The sequence below is a fragment of the Lissotriton vulgaris genome, chromosome 7 (assembly GCF_964263255.1).
Source record: "Lissotriton vulgaris chromosome 7, aLisVul1.2, whole genome shotgun sequence".
Lineage (NCBI taxonomy): Eukaryota > Metazoa > Chordata > Amphibia > Caudata > Salamandridae > Lissotriton > Lissotriton vulgaris.
In genome coordinates, this window is record NC_141695.1 from 315,065,660 (window position 1) to 315,087,123 (window position 21,464).

Sequence of the window (21,464 nt, forward strand, 5' to 3'; positions counted from 1 at the left end):
GTGTTTTGTTTTACCAATGAAAATTGTGGCTTATAATTTGTTTCACACCAAGCTGACAGTGTGATGTCTCCGTTTGAAAATCTACATAACATGCTGTTTTTGGAATGTTTCCAATGTCCTTCTTGGCTTTCTTTAGAGAGCAGACTCCATGTTAGTCGACTCAATACTTAGAATATTTTAGGAGCCTCCTTTTGACTTTAAACTCAGTTGACTTATGTCTGCCTTCTTGCTAATGCATTACTTTGCCTTCTGCGAGACCGTATTGTGATCTGGGTTTATAACTAGAGTAGAGACTGGTAGAACTATGCTAATTTCCATTTATTTGCATTTTGATTTGAACTGCAGAGCTAACTATTTTTACCTTTTGTAATGATTCTGAAAATGTAAATAAACCCTTTTAGTTTTGAATTTAAACCTTGTCTGGTGTAAGTGATTTGACTTGGTTTAGCTCTACTCCAGGGCCATCGTCCTTTCAGACCAAAAATGAGAACTGAAGAAATAGTAATTTTGTGTCAATCGCTTTGGAGAGAAAAATAGCACCAACAAGAGCTCAAGGCAACGCTGGGGTAGAGGTGCATAAAAAGAGCACCCCACTCATTATCCATAATGTCTGCCATACCCTCATCAGGATATGGGAGACTGAGTTTTGGTGGCAGCTGAAATCCTGATAGGGGCACAGACATTTTTTGAAGGATTTACTGATTCTTTGTGAGTGAAATCTATGCAATGTATCAAATCTATTGTTCTGTTCTCAATGACTGTGTGCGGTGTGTGGGTACTAACTGGGATTCATATCAAACATTATACAAGCATTGTTAACCGTAAAAAGGTATAAAAACACCATAAACAATTGTAATTCACACCAATGTTTGGCCTAATCAAGAATTGCTGATCCACGTCTAAATGCTCGGTTTAGCAAGGATAACATCCATAGGGATGTGGCACCTATTCCTAAATCTGCAATTAACTGGTAACACTTTTGGCATAGCATAGCTTGGAATGTTCCATCTAAAAAAATCACATTCCTGGCATTATATACACACATATCACTGATCTCTGCCAATAACCTCTGTCAGTGTGTAACCTAAAAGCCCTCATCTAGATTCCTCATTCTACGGTGTGGTTCAGTCCTCTATGGGCCGTGAGTATCTCCTTTGGGTGGTCCTTTAAAGTCCTTGAAGTACCATATGACTCTGAGTTAGACGATAGACTGTCCCGTGTTCCTAATTGTATGTGATGCTTTATGCTGTTTAGTCATTTCTGTATAGTATTAGAGTGTCCTCCATTGAGGGTCCAGTTGTTGAATTCATGAAAAGACTAGAGAGACTTCATTGGAAATAGCAAGAGGGAGGACGACCTGGCTTTGGAAAGTATACTCAGGCATGCATCTCTGGTTGAGTACCAGCCTGTTTGACCAAAACCAACAGAAACAGTCCTGTGCATTGATGTAGGCGTACTCCCCTCAAGTCTGCTTGGCCACAAATGGAGTCTACTGTGTTTTCGTAGAAGAGACTGTGATGCACTGTGGAATACCGCCCTGGAATACATTACACTCTGTAATGATGAACGGGGATTTAGAGGTTGTAAAAAAGGCTTTTGATTCCAAATGACCTTGATGTTTGCACTGTAACATCTTACAATCTATTAAAGCACGTGCAGGGATAAATGTCCCTTGTAGGAAGGTAGCCCCTGACTATGGTTGCCCCCAACTTTTTGCCTTGTGTTTTAGCTGGTTTTTGACATAGTTGGCCTGGGTCCCTGCCAATCAGGACCCCAGGCCTACTGCTCTCTCTGTAAAATGGATTCCATGTACCTTAGGTACATATCTAATTGGTACTGGGCCACCTTATCAGACCCTGTACCTCAGGGCATAGGTGTACCCAGGGCCTACCAGGGGCTGCAGCATGTATTATGCTACCCCTGGCTGGCCATCTAAATCTGACACAACTGGCTGCACGACAGCTGGGGCAAGGTGGTGTAATCACCCCTTGCTTTAGATATAGTATACCTATATCTAACCCTAAAAATGGACACTCGTATTCCTATCAGTCACTCCTATGGCAGGCCTTAACAATCCTGAAGGCAGAGTGCTTGGAATCGTGTGAGATGGTGCTCTGGCATGAGCTGAGCCCGTTTGCAGCTTGCGGAACCAAGTCCTAATAGCTGTTCCACGATAACGCATACCATATACTCTTAAGTGCATTATAACCCTCGCAGTTATATGCCAACTCTGGTATCGCTTTATCAAAACATGTCGAGTAAGGTGTCATACGAATTGGAATACTAACCCCTCGCCAATTCTGGCGACGGGGTTAGCATTCCACCCTTCTAGAGGGACACGACATGTATGTAACTGTGAACCCCGGTTAAGGTTAACTCGAGCCTCAGCATCACAAAATGGATGCTGCCACCACAGACACAAGTCTGACCTCCTGCTGCTGGGAGTCCTTCCAGTGAGGAGAGCTTGGACAAAGGGTTTCCTGTCAGGGGCGGTGCTAGCACCATCCCAGACAGGGTTTTGTGTATCCTGGGTAGGCAGGGCTGAATAGGAAGGTGACTGCAAGTGGCACCCCGGTGTTCACTATGCATAGGCCGGCTTGAACCAGTTCCAGGGGCACACCAGCCCCTGAGCTGGGGAAAGTCCGGCATGCGAGAGGGGTGTAACCACCCCCCTTCCTGGTCCCACCCATGGGCAGGACCTAGTCCCGTACCAGCCCCTTTCTTTAGTATAAAGGTGGGAGCGGGGACCCTTCCAAATTAGATCATCTTTGAATCCTGAAACTACTTTCTACGAAAGGAACTCACGACTTCTTCTCAAGATTTCTCCCTTGTGACTAAGGAGTAGTCACCCTGCAGCAGCAGGCACCAACTAAGTCTTTTGCGGTTTGCTGAAACGTCCTTCCTCCGGAACCAGACTGACCCAGCACGACGAGACCCGGACTCCCTGCCCTCTCTGACCTCAACCTGCCTCTACAGCACAGCTGAGAACCGTAGGTGCGACGAGACCAGAGGACCCAGCGACCATCAGAACCAGCACGACAATGACCTAGCACGACCACCGAGGGACCCTCGAGTGGGTGCACTGGGGTAAGAGAAGCCCCAACCCCAAGCAGCACGAGCACCGAAGACCAGCCCCCCAGCATCCTCCAGATCTGCGTGGGGCCCTTTTGCTTCTGTGTCGCTTGCCACGTTGTCCGGTCACTTGCCCGTTGGCTAGTGACCCTCCAGACGACTTCCTACATTTGTTTCACCGCTGGTCTAGCTCCTCTAGACTGGCCCTAGTCTCCTCCTGAAGGGGACCTTCCTCGGACCCTCCTGGTCCACTCCAGACGCCATTTTGAGTCCACCGCGTGGGCTTGCATTTGCCAAGACTTGTTGCCCCAATCCTGGGTCCAGCGACGTCGACAGCAGATACCTTCGTGGGACAGCTCGCACCTCCATCCTGGTCACCGACACGCCTCCTGGTCCGAGAGACTGCAGAGCCCAGCGTCGCCCACTCACCTGGTCGAGGTGACTTCGTCCGGTGCCATCCTGGTGCCCATCTAATCACTGGCTAGTGATTCAGAACTTGGTCCCCTCTGCTTACAGGTATCCTCCATCATCGATCCAGGCTTGGATCACATCGAACTTCATCACTGGTCGCCTGCCAGCAACTTCTTCTTTCAGGCTCCATAGACTGCAACGAGGATTCCCGACGTCTTTTCAGCCCTATGCAGCCGCAGCCCCTGGGCTAGGTAACCTGAGCATTTCTGTGCTCCAGCATAGCTTAACTATCTAAGTGTCCAGATCCTTTTTCGTTTCAGCTCTACCTAGTCGGATTCGTCCGATAACACTAACTTTACGAAATCTAGCATCCATAGACTTTGTCCCGCATCCCGCGTGAGAGTGCACACTCTGCACCCGATCTCCCTAGGCCTCCTGCTCGTAATCTGAAGGTTCAGTAGTCCAGTCCTAGCGATCCTAAAGCCTTTCAGACTAGTTACTTACCTGCTAGTATTTCACATTCCACTTTTGTAGTATATGGTTTTCCGTGCCCCTCGGGCATTTGTGTAAATTGTGCGACTTTCAGAAATTCTTTAAGAGCTTTGTATTGTGCTTAGCGCCCTGTCCTCATAAAGAGTCCAGGGCTGTTGTGTTCTAAATAAATATCCTTTTATTTTCATAACAACTTGTGTGGTGTCCTTTCACTTGGTGTTCAAGGGGTATATGTGATGGTATAACAGCTGGCTTAACACACCCTCTAGAGTTTAGCCTAAAGACTGCTCTTGTCCATGCTACTAGGATAGCTGGTCTATCAGGTTGACTTACAACCAATCATCAATAAGGGTTGTTTGGACTGATACATAGTGATCACTAGAATAGTGAGCACTGCATATCAGGCCAACTTCTCACATCCCTGATTTACAATTCTTGTGCTGCTCTGTTCCTGCTTTCAACATTTATGGCTGAGTATATTTTCTGGGGCACGAGACTCCAGTCCTAAGCCCACTGACTGATCTTGTATATATTTGTGTGCCAATGTCACCAGCAAGGTGCTAGACTCTGATGGGTCTGGGTTCACCCCAAGGGGCAGTTCATTTCATTTCAACCTGGATGGCTCCTGTCCCCATGTCCATCCCATAACTGATGGCGGCAGCTAACGATCAGGAGGTACAGGCGTTTGTCATCCACTCCAAGTTGGGGAGGCTGCCTACTGCTCCTCTGTGGTAAATCTGTGTGGCCTGCCATACCTGCCGCCCCTCTCTTCACCTAGAGTGCGGGATGTTTGCTTCTAGCATACTGAGTGCATGAGGGTACATAAGTCTGGCACTCTGCCAATTTATGTGTTGCCCTAAGATTGTGAATCGCCATATTAGAAGCAGAGGCTTTGAGTGAGTTGTCTCCCCATCCTCTTGCATGTCATTGGTGCTGACACCTTTCTCTCTCTCCCTGCACACGCCACTGTAGCTACGTAACTATGTGCCTGCTTTGGATAAATAAACTCTGAATGGAACCAAGAAGGATTCTTTCTGATCACTTCATTAATTCAGCGCAATTTGGATAGGCCAGTCTGGGACCTTCAAAGAAGCATCACCTTCACAAAGTATATGATCACGGGCATGAGCTACGGTGTCACCTGACCAAAGAAGTGGCTGCCTATCCAATCCCCCACCACTCCCCCCACCGCGGATAGCAGTGGCAGAAGAGTATTGAGGTGCAGCAACAAGTTGCTGTTTGGCTGCAGGACTGTCTGATCTGGACTAACCCCATCTCATCTACCACTGTTTATGAGCATCAGCTTGCACTGTGAACCAGGTATTCATAATCACCATTGAATTCAAGCACATGCTCTTTGCACAGACAGGGCAGAGGAAGCTCTGAGCCAGGGGCATCAAACAGAGCTGCCTCTCTTTAAAATCTGGTATAGACTTTAAGGACAATGGAAAAGGTGAAGGACTTAGGCAAAGGTGTGCAGCTGCTGGATCTGAAGTACACGCTGAGAAGTTGCTGAAATCAGCAGACGAACTCAAGGGCCAATGTGCATAAGTAGTTAAGCCGTGATTACGGATTTCTAATTAACACGCCACAAACTAAACTAGGAATGGTGAGACTGGAAGCTTCTTCCAATGGCCTGAACATCGGTGAAATCTATGTAAAATAAATTGGAATTTACATAAAAAGCACAACACACAATTCACAATGAAATATTGGGGAGAGAATAAGACAGAGTCATACAACTTACTGAAATAAAAGCCGGTGGGCCCACAGATAAACTGCAAAATGTCCACCAGTTCCGCCCCGCAGAGCATCTCTTTGGATCGGTGTCGGTAACAGCGGCCCTCGGACATGTCCAGGCACGCGGCGAGCAGCAAGGACAGGCACAGCAACGAAGGACTGATGTTGGGTAGCGCAGCCTTCTGGGAACCCGGAAGAAAAGTGAAAATGATAAGAATCGAAACCATAGGTTTGACAAGAATTCATTGCATTACGTTTGTATCTTAAATGCGGTATACAACGGTTACCACGCATATTTTACAACGCGGTACCGTTACCACGCTACTTTTACCACGCAGGTCGTTACAACGAAATGCGCTGGGGGGCGCTCCAGGATAGTAAATACTTTAATTTACTATCCAACTCCTTTCCCTAGAGTCCACGGGGACTGGAGTTGGAATAGTAAATTAAATAATTTACTATCCAGCGCCCCTCCACGCAAGTCGTTGTAACGACTTGCGTGGTAAAAGTAGCGTGGTAACGGTACGCGTTGTAAAAGTACGCGTGGTACCGTCATACATCCCTTAAATGCTCATCATATCACCCTACCGTCCTTTTGGTGCCAAAGTGCATTTGTGGACGGCAGGTTGTGCTTGATTCATAGGCTGTTGAAATGCAATGTCCCAAAACCTTTATCACCCTTCCCTTTACCACTGGCCATAATACTTCCATAACACATTCACTAAGATTCTCCCAACATTGTCGGACTTATGGAAGGACCCATCAGATATTCAAAGAGGATTGTGCTGTGGGATCCTTCAGCTATTCGAAGAGAACTGTTGTGTGGGACCCTTCAACTATTCAAAGAGGATTGTTGTGTGGGGCCCTTCAACTATTCAAAGAGGATTGTTGTGTGGGACCCTTCAACTATTCAAAGAGGATTGTTGTGTGGTGCCCTTCAACTATTCAAAGAGGATTGTTCTGTGGGGCCCTTCAACTATTCAAAGAGAATTATGGTGTGGGGCCCTTCATCTATTCGAAGAGGATTCTAGTGTGGGGCCCTTCAACTATTCAAAGAGGATTGTGGTGTGGGGCCCTTCAACTATTCAAAGAGGATTATGGTGTTGGGCCCTTCAACTATTCGAAGAGGATTGTGGTGTGGGGCCCTTCAACTATTCGAAGAGAACTATGGTGTTGGGCCCTTCAACTATTCAAAGAGGATTGTGGTGTTGGGCACTTCAAATATTCAAAGAGGACTATGGTGTTGGGCCCTTCAACTATTCAAAGAGGATTGTGGTGTTGGGCACTTCAACTATATGAAGAGGATTGTGGTGTTGGGCCTTCTACTATTCGAAGAGGATTGTGGTGTTGGGCATTTCAACTATTCAAAGAGGATTGTGGTGTTGGGCCCTTCAACTCTTCGAAGAGGATTGTGGTGTGGGACCCTTCAACTATTCGAATAAAATTGTGGTGTTGGGCCCTTCAGCTTTTCGAAGAGGATTGTGGAGTTGGGCCCTTCAACTATTCGAAGAGGATTGTGGTGTTGGGCCCTTCAACTATTCAAAGAGGATTGTGGTGTTGGGCACTTCAACTATTTCATGAGGATTGTGATGTTGGGCCCTTCAACTATTGGAAGAGGATTGTGGTATTGGGCACTTCAACTATTCGAAGAGGATTGTTGTGTGGGGTCCTTCAACTATTTGAAGAGGATTGTTGTGTGGGGCCCTTCAACTATTTAAAGAGGATTGTTGTGTGGGGCCCTTCAACTATTCAAAGAGAATTGTTGTGTGGGGCCCTCTAACTATTCGAAGAGGATTGTGGCTTTCGGGCCCTTCAACTATTCGAAGAGGATTGTAGTGTTGGTCCTTCAACTATTCGAAGAGGATTGTGGTGTTGGGCCCTTCAATTATTCAAAGAGGATTGTGGTGTTGGGCCCTTCAACTATTTGAAGAGGATTGTGGTGTTGGGCCCTTCAACTATTCGAAGAGGATTGTGGTGTGGGACCCTTCAACTATTCGAAGAGTATTGTGGTGTGGGGCCCTTCAACTTTTCGAAGACGATTGTGGAGTTGGGCCCTTCAGCTATTCGAAGAGGATTGTGGTGTTGGGCCTTTCGACTATTCAAAGAGGATTGTGGTGTTGGGCCCTTCAACAATTCGAAGAGGATTGTGGTGTTTGGCCCTTCAACTTTTCGAAGCGGATTGTGGTGTTGGGCCCTTCAACTATTTGAAGAGGATTTTGGTGTTGGGCCCTTCAACTATTCGAAGAGGATTGTGGTGTTGGGCCCTTCAACTTTTCGAAGAGGATTGTGGTGTTGGGCCCTTCAACTTTTCGAAGAGGATTGTGGTGTGGGACCCTTCAACTATTCGAAGAGGGTTGTGGTGTGGGACCCTTCATCGATTCAATTAGGATAATTGTGTGGGCCTGCTTTATTGAGAGGTCTGGTCCAGTTTGAATTTATTCTGTTGTGCAGGTAGGGCAGGAGGCACCAACCCAGTTTAGAATGGATCAATACTGTTGTGCCAGGGGAGGTAACGAGTGTAAATAGACCACCCAACTCGCCGATGTGAGGGCACATCTAGCACGATGTGCTTGTAACTGTAGTTTGCTTTTGTGGTAGCAGCCTCCGGTGGTCACTTTTTGGGCAGTGCACAGAGTATCCTCTTGAAATTCACACCTAAATCAAGCTTGCGAGCATTTTGTGACATATACCTAAATCTAAAAAGTCTAATTGACTTACCCAATTTATGTCATTTTGGTCTTATTTTAAACCCAAAATTCTTTGACTAAATTGATTTGCAAATTTTACTGATTAGTTTATTGACTCTAGTTTTGCTAGTGTTGAAGTCCTTTACTTGCATTTCTCTCGACAAAAGCCTCTCACTTTGCGCTGGCGCTGCTAGGGGTCATGCCCGGTTTTGTCAGTGAAATTGTTTTTACCTAGCAAGGGGCTACAATACTATGACGGTGGGAGCCAACCACACCACAGTACTAATCTGTTTTCTTAAAAAGTTTCACAAAATTATGTCAGAACATAACATCTTTCCTGTAAACCGTTATTCATATATGACCCAGGAATTGCATTTATCATAGTTTATAATTTATAGGCTGCACATTGGACTTTGGCAAATGATAACGCCTAACCTCTTAAATCACAGTAACCAGATTTCTGTTCTATAGCACTTCCGACCAATTTTAAGTACAGTAAATAACTTTAGTTCAGTTTTAAAGTAATTTAGTTACTGCCCTCCGGAGTGTGGAAGGATATGCTTTTCGGGATTAAAATGAATACCTGCAGGCCACAGCAGATGTCAGCAGAGTTTAATTTACTGAGACACCTTGTCGGCATCACACCTTGTTGGTATATTGTGTATGTACCAGTCTATCTACATACTGCATGGATTCAAATTTACACACACTTCATATATAGTAAGTAATCTGTCAACATGCATAATATTTAAAAATCTATCAGCATGTTTAGTAGCGTACACTGTATTGACATGCTTTTTATCTTCCAATCTGTCAAGATGCTTCAAAATATCTTGCAATCTATCGTCTTTAGCTTCATTAAGACACTCACAACAAGTCTTGCAGGGACCTTTGTCCACTTTCAGATAGATAGCATCAGTGCAAATTCCTTCATGACCAGCAGTCACCCTCAGATTATTCCGCGCCACGGAAACAGCCACTGTCCAAGTAGTAGATGACGTTCTCCTGATCCATGATGAGACCAATGATGCCTATGACCCTCTTGGGTGTCTCTGACACAGTTGGCCACTGTGCCCTCATCCGCTCCCTCTGGCCTTCAATTGGATTCACTGCATTGGTTCTCCTTTTACTTATCAATGCACCGTCAGATGACGCAGATTAGTGTCTCAAGGTCCAAGAAGCTCAACATCACCTGATGAGCATCCCTGAGCTCCAACCCTGGTCCTGTAATCTTCCATGTTCCATCCATACATAACAGTCTTCCCAAACTTGCTTATTGACAATAACATGATGATTCACCATATTTTGTCACTCAACACTATATGAAGATCTTCTCAGTAACTTAGACTCTGCCTCTTTGTCATTCATACCTGGATGTCTAGTATCTACCTGAAGGTTAACCTCACTAAGACTGAAGTACACCCATTCTCTAACAACAAGAAATAACAATTTGTTCTCACCTACCTAACCGACAGGAACTGGGATGGCTTTAACCCCCATCTGTCAATCAATGCCAAATCACACAACTTCACATTCAACACCTATCTCTCTCTCAAGGAGCACATGGCCAAGAGACCAAGACAGCATTGTACCAGCTCTCCCACTTAAAAAAAGTCTTACTGTTCTTTCCTGAAAGTGGCTTTGGAATGGCTATTTCAGTCTGCATACTTTCACATCAGGATGGAGGCTGCTTCATGTCCACCCAGATACCACACTGGCCCTCTGGAAGGCATCCAGCATGCCACAGCATACCTCCACAAAATACTGACACATTTTGATTTACATGCATGTACCCTGATGCAAGGTCAATTCTCCTGCTTGCCTGAATCATCTTCAGAGACAGCTGCATCTCTTACAAGGCCACCAAAAAAAGGAAGTCACCCAGCCACAGAATATCCCATCAAAAGCCTGAAGAAATGTGACTAAATACCTCTACTATTACGCAAATTCAGAACACCAAATGCATGCCTTCATTTTCTTCAAAGCCTTCATAGCTAGCTGCATCTCTTACAAGGCCAACGGGAAAGGCTGCAGTCTTTTGACACAAGTGCAGTCAGAAAACAGTCAGAAAATAAACAAAGAAATGTAAGTTAGAAAAATCATGAAATAAGCCTATTCCTTTCAGGACGCCATAGCACATCGAAAGCCTCGGGAAATCTGATTACAAATGCCTACACTTATGAAACGGAAGTGTACCTATCCATGTCTACATCATCTTCAAAGCCACTTCAATCTCCTACAACGCGAACAGGAAAGGCTTCCGAGGAGGATTGCGAGACATGTGCAGTCAGGATATAGTAAGATCAAACACAAAGAAATGCAAGAAAAACAAGCATTTGCAATGCAACAGGTCTCGCATTTGTTAGAGAATTTGGAATTGTTTATATTTAGCTGGATATGTTTGCTGGTTTGTGTACTGTGTGTGTTAGGGAATGGCAGGTCTGTATGTATCTGTGGAGTAAGTATGTGTATTATAGCGTTCCCATGCCATGTTTACATTGCCAGTGAGGCTAACAGTAGATATATACACAGAGACAAACATACAGAGAGATACATGCACCGATACACACATAGAGACAGACACACACAAACGCACAGAGAGACAGACACACACATAGAAACATAAAACAGAGACGCACAGACAGTCACGCACACATAGAGACTGACACACGTATAGAGACGCACACACAGACAGACACACATGGAAACAAAGATGCACACACAGATAAGAGACGTACTTACAGAGACAAATGCACATATAGAGACGCACACAGAGTTAGAGACGCACACACAGAAAAATACATGGGTGTAGAGAGAGGGGTGTAGAGAGAGGGGTGTAGAGAGAGAGAGAGAGGGGTGGAGAGAGAGGGTGTAGAGAGAGAGAGGGGGTGGAGAGAGATTGGGGTAGAGAGAGAGGGGTGTAGAGAGAGAGGGGTGTAGGGAGAGAGGTGGAGAGAGGGGTGTAGGGAGAGAGGTGGAGAGAGAGGGGTGTAGAGAGAGAGGGGTGGAGAGAGAGAGGGGTGGAGAGAGAGAGGGGTGGAGAGGTGGCCTTCTGATTTGGGCCCAGTTCCTGAGCCCAAAACAATAATCAAGAACCTAGGAGTTAGATTGGAGCCGGAGTTGACCATGAAGCAAAATGTCAATATTACTGTGGGAACCTGCTTCCATGTGATTGGTCTCCTCCGTAGAATTTTTCCTTTCCTCCCTGACTCCCATAGGAAAACTTTAGTTCAGGCTTTAGTTATCAGCCGCCTTGATTATTGTAACGGTCTTCTGGCAGGTGCAAATGAGGAGGTCTTAGATCGTCTGCAGGTGGTGCAAAATACGGCAGCTAGGTTGGTGCTCAATGCACCCCCCAGATCCCCCTCCAAACCGTTACTTCACAAACTTCACTGGTTACCAATACGCCAACGAGTGAAGTTCAAGACCTGCTGCATCATTCACAAGGGCCTCAATCAATTGGGACCAGAGTATTTGGCCAGCAAATTTGTACCTTATGTCCCAACCCGTGCCCTTAGATCCAGTGACCAGTTGTTACTGAGTGTTCCTAAAATAACTAAATCTAGGCTAGGTGGCAGGGCTCTGTCTGTAGTAGGTCCCAACCTCTGGAACTCCCTCCCGCTCTCATTGAGGCAATGCCATAACCATCTTCAATTCAGGAAATGCCTGAAAACTTTTTTGTTTAGTGCATTCTAACTTGCACCTTTTTGGTTATAGGAGCTCTCATAACACTTTTAACTTCATTGCTTCCTTTATCAGTTTCATTACCGGTTGTCATAAGCGCGGAGATACTCCTACGGGAGTTTATTCACAGCGCTATACAAGCACGCAAAAAAAAAAAAAAAAAGAGAGAGGGGTGGAGAGAGAGAGGGGTGGAGAGAGAGGGGTGTGGAGAGAGAGAGGGGTGTAGAGAGAGAGAGGGGTGTAGAGAGAGAGGGGTGGAGAGAGAGGGGTGGAGAGAGAGAGGGGTGGAGAGAGAGAGGGGTGGAGAGAGAGAGGGGGTGGAGAGAGAGGGGGTGGAGAGAGAGGGGTGAAGAGAGAGGGGTGGAGGGGTGGAGAGAGAGAGGGGTGGAGAGAGAGAGGGGTGGAGAGAGAGAGGGGGGTGGAGAGAGAGGGGGGTGGAGAGAGGGGTGTCGAGAGAGAACGCTAACAGACCCTACGCATAGAGACAAACCCCACTGACGGTACACCACACAAAGAAACAAGTGTTCCAGAGGGGCAGTGATCCTACTGCACAAGTCCTTCCCTTTAGCAGTTTTGAGGGTCCAAACGGATGATTTGGGCAGGTTGAAATGATGGTGAGCCCTTATTCCATTAATTTCTGAATAATAAACCGTACTTCTCAAAAATCCCCTATGAACTCACAAGCACCAACCATCACAACAAAATTATAGAAAACGCTCACTTGATCATATATGCAAGAGGGCATGTTGGTCAAACGTGTAATGCATAATAGGAGAACAGAGAAAGAGAAAAACCCTTACACAGTTTGTGAGAAGTTGGCCTGATATGCAGTGCTCACTATTCTAGTGATCACTATGTATCATTCCAAACGACCCTTATTGATGATTGGTTGTAAGTCAACCTTATAGACCAGCTATCCTAGTATCATGGACAAGAGCAGTCTTTAGGCTAAACTCTAGAGGGCGTGTTAAGCCAGCTGTTATACCATCACATATACCCCTTGAACACCAAGTGAAAGGACACCACACAAGTTGTTATGAAAATAAAAGGATATTTATTTATAACAAGTCTACCCTGATCTCTTTATGAGTCAGGGAGCTAAGCACACAACAAAACTCTTAAGAAAATACTTTAAGTTGCACAATTTACACAAATGCCCGAGGGGCACGAAAAACCATATACTACAAAAGTGGAATGCGAAATACTAGTAGGTAAGTAACTCGATCCAGAGGCTTTAGGATCGCTAGGACTACACTACAGAACCTTCAGGTTAGGAGCAGGGGCCTAGGGAGATCGGGTGCAGAATGTGCACAAAGTCTATGGATGCTAGATTTCGTAAAGTTAGTGTTATCGGACGAATCCGACTGGTTAGGCTGAAAACGAAAAAGGATCTGGACACCCCTCTCCCCTGTCCGGACTTTACCCAGCTCAAGGGCTGGTGTGCCCTTGGAACTGGTTCAAGCCGGCATATGCACAGTGAGCACCGGGGTGCCACTTGCAGTCACCTTCCTCTCAGCCCTCTCAGCCCTGCATACCTGGGATACACAAAACCCTGTCTGGGATGGTGCTAGCACCGCCCCTGACAGGAAACCCTTTGTCCAAGCTCTCCTCGCTGGAAGGACTCCCAGCAGCAGGAGGTCAGACTTGTGTCTGTGGTGGCAGCATCCATTTTGTGATGCTGAGGCTCGAGTTAACTTTAACCGGGGTTCACAGTTACATACATGTTGTGTCCCTCTAGAAGGGTGGAATGCTAACCCCGTCGCCAGAATTGGCGAGGGGTTAGTATTCCAATTCGTATGACACCTTACTCGACATGTTTTGATAAAGCGATACCAAAGTTGGCAAAGAACCGCGAGGATTATAATGCACTTAAGAGTATAGGGTACGCGTTATCATGGAACAGCTATTAGGACTTGGTTCCGCAAGCTGCAAACGGGCTCAGCTCATGCCAGAGCACCATCTCACCTAATTCCAAGCACTCTGCCTTCAGGATTGATAAGGCCTGCCATAGGAGTGACTGATAGGAATACATGTGTCCATTTTAGGGTTAGATATAGGTATACTATATCTAAAGCAAAGGGTGATTACACCACCTTGCCCCAGCTGTCGTGCAGCCAGTTGTGTCAGATTTAGATGGCCAGCCAGGGGTGGCATAATACATGCTGCAGCCCCTGGTAGGCCCTGGGTACAGAGACTGATAAGGTGGCCCAGTACCAATTGGTAAATGCACCTAAGGTACACGTGTCAATTTAGAGAGAGAACAGCTAGGCTGTGGGTCTGATTAGCAGGCCCACAGCCAGGGAAGTCGTAAACCAGTGAAGCAAAAAGCAAAAATCTGGGGTGATCATAGGATTGCAGACCCTACTCTCCTACACAGTTTACTTAAGATAGGTCATCACTAAGGAATAGAGGGGCCGCTCAATATCTCAGTTAGGGAAGATCTAGGACAGAAATGCGTCATTTAGTGCTCTTATTTTGACCATGGGCGGGAAGCCTTTTCCGTTCACCTTCTGTTAAATGATTGAGATGGTTCTTCATTTAATGTTTCATTTCCGCAATCCGAGGCCACAGGCAAATCCAATTTGTCAGATGTTGCAGTGTCATACATATTCTTACCCTTCCAAAAAAGTATTTCAGTACTGCTGATTTCCATAAAGTTTTTGGTTTTAAGGAGTTTTGGAAGAAATTGTACTGGTCTTGTTTTTACGCCTTCTGCGATAATGTATCTTAAACGCAATTCTATGTCAGGACCGGAGGCTTCAGATTATGCTTTTCTCTCTCCGCTGTTTATTCAAAAGTAACCGCATAGCAGCCAGAAAAGCAATAAACATGACAAAATGCCACATATGCCCAGCATCGGGCTAATACAGACAACAGAAAAAAACCAGAACACATTAGGGAACTACATATCCCATCAGTCCATGCTCATAGTCCTTCTATAGTGTCCACAATCCTTAAGGTAGGGCGTCCATCTTGTGGTCTCTTCCTCTTTCTTTGCTGCTTCGCAGCCAGTTAAGTGCTTTTTTCCTATGCTCTCACTGGTTATTGTAACTGTGGGGGTGTTTTGGGTTCTAGGCACTGTGTATTTGTAGTTTGTCTTAGAGGCTCTTCATTGATATTCACGTGCACGTTTTATCTTTCAGAGTCCTTATTTATTGTCGCGGGGACGTTTCACCCCTGACGCGACTGTCCCAGAGAGGTGCGGCGCTGCGTCCTTGCTGCTAGAGGGAGGTGTAGGGTCTCTTTTCTCCTCAGCGCGGTCTCCCTGTCAGACGAGAGCCGCGCTGAGGAGGAGAGCCACGCCGGAGCCTTCCTCTGCCACCCCACCTTGACGCCCTGTTGGGTTGTATTGCCCCAATTTTGATTTACGCCCTTGACGGGTCTGTACTAGTGGGTTAACGCAATTTACGCCTTCGGGCTGTACCTTCCCAGCACTATTGGCGGTTAGTCCGCTAGCCAGGGTATACCTTGACGAAGTGCACAGGGAGGCGGCTTGGACCCGGTCTTTGCTAAGAGGGTCTGCGCGCTAGGTGGAGTGCTGCCCCTATACTCCCTGGCTCGCCAGTGACAAAAGCCTTTGCTAGCCTTCGGTTGGCCCATACCCCTGGTCCCTAGTGCCAGTCGGAAACTTCCGCCTTTTCCACACCATAGCAAATAGGCAAGCATGGCGGAAGGATATTATGTAGAGGAGGAGGAGACCCATCAGTATTTGGGGGATGATGAATTTTATGATGCAGTGGATCAATCCATCTACAGGTGTGTGCAGGAGATAGTGGGGCCTATGGAGGATTGACTCTCGGCCGTATAGTAGAGGAGTGCGCGAAGCTGGCTCCTGCGCCAGTGAGTGCCCCGGCGGGTTCCCAGTCCCCTATGGAGGGGCATCCGCCAGCACCCAAGAAGGTCTGTAGGGACGGCGGCTCAGGGGGTGAGCCGGGTGTGGATGAGGACGCCTTTGAACGCCTAAGGGATGCGTTTTTGGCTAAGGCAACTGACCCTGCCCCGGCGTCGTTCCCGGCCCCGAGCCCTTCGGTGCACACGGGGACAGCCCCTTCCTCTACGGGAGGGCTCTCCCCTGCGGACACCGACGACGATGAGGATTCGGTGCGGTCTTGGCGCCCGTCCGGTACTTCGACTGAGTTGCCTCAGGACGCCTCAGGTATGCTGGACCCAGACGATATAATCCACCCGAGGTCAGCCACCTGGACGCCAGGCGACAAAGTCGCAAAGTTCGTGGCGGGGCGCCTCTGCAAGCCTCTAGAAAGGAAGCACGTAGTTGCCTGAGGGGAGAATGTCCGCGTCCGACACTTGGAAGGAATGTGGCCATGACTCCGGAGCTTGACGGGAAGATGGCCACCTTTATGGCAAATTTTGAGAAGGATCCTCGCAAGGGCATCGACCGCTCTTGGTGGTCGTGCCAGGATAAGCTTTTGGATACCATAGGCCACCTGACGATGATCCTAGATATGGCGGAGGAGGCCAAGGTGTCGGGCTCTACCATAGCCCCAGGCGTTTTATCTAATTGGGCACAGAGGGCAGTCATTTTCTTGGGCAACGCCAACTGTGCGCTTTCTACCGAACGCCGGCACTCGCTGCTCATTAAATTAGACCCCAAGTTAGGGGATCTGGCCTCTTCAGAGGCGGGAGCGGTGGCGCAAGGCGGCCTGTTTGGCGACCCATTCATAAAAGAACTGGGGAAGTTTGTTTCCACTTTTTCCTCCCTAGACAAAGCCCATTCCACCATCAAAAGGGTGTTCCAGCAGCGTTTCTCTAGGGGGGCCGGTCGTGGCAGGGGCCTCACGACCGGCCGTGGTGGTCAGAATCAACCCAATAAAGGGCAAGGCTCCGGCAGAGGTCAGTACAACTCCTTGGCCAATTATAACAACTTTTATCCCACCAAAGGCCAACGGTTTCGTGGAAGAGGCGGCTTCAGGAACGACGCAGGAAACAATAGTTCCCACGGTGAGTGTAATCCCTCCGGACCGAGTGCTAATAGGAGGGCGGTTGGCTTGTTTCCCGGAGGTGTGGGCGGCCATCACGAGGGACGCCTGGGTTCTTCAAACTGTACGGGGTTTCCGTATAGAGTTTTAAAATCAGCCCTTCCAGGTGAACGCCCCGCACCCGATCGTTTTCTCCCGGGAAGACGGGCGGTTGATCGTCGAAGAGGTCTTAGAGCTGTTACGTAAAGGGCCATTTGCCGATCAAAGAGACACCCCTCTGGTTTCCTCAGCAATGTTTTCTTAGTGGAAAAGACAGACGGGGGCAAGAGGCCTGTTATAAACCTCCGGGAGTTCAACAGCTGGATGGTGTACAACCACTTCAAGAAGGAGGGTATTCACCTCCTGAGAGACGTGCTTTTGCCCATCGACTGGATGGTCCGTTTGGACCTCGAGGATGCTTATCTGGTAGTTCCCATACACCCGCCTCATCGTCGATTCCGGCCCTTCCTTTCGGACTTTCCTCGGCCCCCTGGTGTTTCACCAAACTGCTACGCCCGGCAGTGGAGGTCCTTCAGAGTCGGATGATTGTCTACCTGGATGACATCCTGCTTATGGCCCAATGTCCCAACAAGTTGGTGCTTCAACTTGACCAGACAATTTCTTTGTTGTAGGGTCTGGTTTCTTTGTCAACAAGGACAAGTCCGTCTTCACACCCTCCCAGAAGATGGTGTTCTTGGGGTTCGTTGTGGACTCGGTGCAGGTGTCTCTGAGCCTTCCTTCTCGGAAGATGGCCAAAATCCGGCACGTGCTTCGACAGACGATCGCCAAGTCTCACATGTCCCTACGCCAGATTGCCAGGGTAGTAGGGCTTCTCTCATCCTCGATTCAGGCAATCTTTCCGGGGCCGCTTCATTATCGGGCCCTTCAGCGCCTCAAGGCTTACCACCTCAGAAGGGGCCTGACTTACGAACAGTTGGTTCCTCTGTCGGAGGAAGTGAAAGGAGAGATGTCCTGGTGGCTCTCCCATATGGAGGCGTGGAACGGCCGGGCAATTTTCGGGTCGATTCCGGACTTGATAATAGAGTCGGACGCCAGCAGAACAGGCTGGGGCGCCCGCTGCGGGGATTTTTCCACAGGCGGCGGTTGGTCGTTAGAGGAGCAACAACTCCATATCAACTGTCATGCTCTTGGCAGGCTCTTTCGCGGTCCGTTGTTAGACCAAAGACTCGGCGAAGTCATGTGTGCTTTTACGGATGGACAACATCTCAGCGGTCCGCTATGTCAACCACCTGGGCGGCCCTCGGTCGCAGGCCTTGGCAGATCTGGCAAAGGATTTTTGGGATTATTGCCTAGCCCATCAGGTATTGGTGACGGCGGAGTACCTCCCGGGCCAGGCCAATCAGGTGGCGGATTGGCATTCGAGGTACCTGCGGGATTCGAGTCTCTGGAAGTTGGACGCGCGGGTGTTTCACTGGTTAGAGACCATGTGGGGCCCGTTCTCGGTGGATCTGTTTGCGTCCCGCCTCGATTTCCAGTTACCGAGGTTTTTCAGTTGGAGACCGAATCCCCTGGCGGAGGCCACCGATGCGTTCCTCCAAGACTGGAGTCGGGAAAAGCCCTACACTTTCCCCCCGTTTTCGATGGTGGTGAGGTCGGCGGCCCTTCTTCGCCGCCAAAAAGCGGATGTGGTGATGGTGACGCCCTGGTGGAGGTCGCAAGTTTGGTTTCCAGTTCTTCTGGAACTTTCTTGAGAATCTCCGATCCTATTCCCCCGGTTTCCTCGTCTCCTTCTCAATCCGGACGGGAAGCCTCATCACCTCATCATGCAGGATTCTCTCCGCCTCATGGAGTGGCGGCTTTCCGGAGACGCTGGTCGCTCCCAGGACTTTCGGGCTCGGCTGAGTCCTTCTTGTCTAAAGCGTGGGCTGACAGTACCACAAAGAGGTACCGATCAGCATGGTCCAGGTGGGTTCGTTGGTGTCTTCGACGGGACCTGGATCCCCTGGTCGCAGGTGTCGTTCCCATCCTAAATTTCCTAGCGGAGTTGGCGGCGGATGGGCTGGCCTACAGGACCATTAACGCAGTGCGTTCGGCGACCTCGGCAGCGCACAAACCGTTGGATGGGGCCCCCGTAGGGGAACATCCCTTGGTTTGCAGGCTTCTTCGGGGTGTACGTCTTTCTTTACCCCCGGAGCCGAGATATTCAGTCTTGTGGGACGTGAATGTGGTTCTAAACCTTTTTCTTTCTTGGCAGCACAACCAGTATCTTTCACTAAAAGAGTTATCGGCAAAATTGGCGATGTTTTTGTGTTTGGTGTCCTGTTGTAGGGTTTCAGATGTGCGTGCCTTGGATATTTCTGCACGGATGTTTTCCCCAGAGGGGGTTACTTTTACTGTGGGGCGCCGTACAAAGTCCGCTACGAGGTCTATCTCGTACCCGGCCTTTGTGGACGTTCCGAAGCTTTGTGTTGTGCAGTGTTTGAAGACATACGAGGACGTTACAGTGGAATTTCGCCCTCCGGGCGAGAGGCAACTCTTAATTGCGTTACGAAAACCGCACAAGGCGGTGTCTTCCCCCATCATCGCCCGTTGGGTGCGGTGGGTGCTCCAAGAAGCTGGCATTGATACTAAACAATTTGGAGCTTATTCAGCTAGAGGTGCTATGGCCTCGAAGGCTTTCTCCTTGGGAGCACGTTTAGAGGACCAGATGCGTGCGGCGGATTGGTCCTCGGATTCCACTTTCAAGCGGTTTTACTTCAAGCCTGTGGTGGATATTGCAAGTTTGGTGGTTAATAAGCTTTCAACAAGCATAATCTGAAGCCTCCGGTCCTGACATAGAATCGAAATTTGCCTAGCATAGTAACGGTAAGTTTCAATTCTATTAAGGACACGGAGGTGAGGATTATCCCACCCACACTTCCTGCGGAGATCCCTCCCCGTATTGGTGTAAGTAATCCGTTTATTTTTTAAATGCATTCATTAAGACTTGTTCTGGTGAGGAGTGTTGTTCTTAGGGTTTGGTCTTATTTCCTCTAGCGGAATGGCAACGCTCACGCTGTTGTGTTTTCCCTGCTAGGTAATGACGGTGCAAAGCAAGACTGTTGATGATGTGGCGTGTCTCGCGCGAAGAAAGAGGAAGAGACCACAAGATGGACGCCCTTCCTTAAGGATTGTGGACACTATAGAAGGACTATGAGCATGGACTGATGGGATATGTAGTTCCCTAATGTGTTCTGGTTTTTTTCTGTTGTCTTTATTAGCCCGATGTTGGGCATATGTGGCATTTTTTCATGTTTATTGCTTTTCTGGCTGCTATGCTGTTACTTTTGAATAAACAGCGGAGAGAGAAATGCATAATCCTCGCCTCCGTGTCCTTAATAGAATTGAAACTTACCGTTACTATGCTAGGCAAATTTCGATTCATACTTAAGTAACTTGATTTTGCACAGTTTCATTTGTAACTTCTTTATCTTTGTGCGTTGCAAATAACATTGACTAGATGGACAGCCAAGTAGAACTTGCTAGAATTTCACTCGAAACTTAAGGATCAGCATATTTCAACAGCAAGCGTTTAATTTAAAGCACTATCATGTCCGGAGCACTGTATGAGCATTCCACTTTGATCATTTTATTTCTTAAATGTTGAGAAGAATAGTACTAAATGTTTAGGAGCCAGAAAGCTACTTCACAATTGCCATGTGTACACAACAAAGAATACAGACAATTGTCCATAGTTGGGCTGTAAATTAATACATTTGGGCGCATTCGTAAAGGCAAGTGTTTTTTTGTGTTATGCAGAGTTTGAAGTGGAAGGAAAAAACTACGCGGGGGCTCTCAACGGGGCGTAGCCGCAGTAATTAAGGCACGGCTTAAAACCATGCATGCCAAAATTGTGTGCTTAGCATAGTTTGCCACCTGACTGGCATTTTGCTGTTTCGGTCATTACATCCAGCTTTAGGATACAAGCAACATTATATCTACAACAAGCCAGAACTATTGGCTTTGCCAATGGTTCTTAGTTGCTTAAGAAAAGTATGCAACAGCTATGGTTTTGTTGTATATAATATTAAAAATGTTTCCGTTCTGAGATGATGAGACTGTGCAAGAATTACCTTTCGTGATCACGCTCTTTATTCGTGAGGCTATCCCCCAGTGTGCAGAATCTTAGCTGGATTGGGTCACCACCCTGGGTTGTATAGTCACTAACGATTCCGCACATCGGTCCATGGCATGTGGCACCAAGCGCAGCAACTTCAAACCCAAACAAAACTCATTACAGTGACTCCGATTGGAACAGAGGATCAAAGTCATAGTCCTGGGTACTGAATGCAAAAAAATGAAATAATTATCACTAGTCTGCAAATAATTTAAATTAAACATTTAAACATTATATTTGTCTAAGGAATATAATGTGTGCAAAATAATTTAAAACAAATTATTA

General features: G+C 47.5%; 1 protein-coding gene across 1 annotated transcript in view; it reads right to left on the reverse strand.

The window, feature by feature from the left end:
• LOC147701459 (insulin-like growth factor 3.L) overlaps positions 1-21,464 on the reverse strand; it is a 237,490-nt gene that overhangs the window by 86,144 nt on the left and 129,882 nt on the right. The window contains exon 2 of the mRNA XM_086930134.1: positions 5,723-5,897. Coding sequence (XP_086786260.1) covers positions 5,723-5,897 — 175 coding nt within the window. The remainder of the gene's footprint in view (positions 1-5,722; positions 5,898-21,464) is intronic.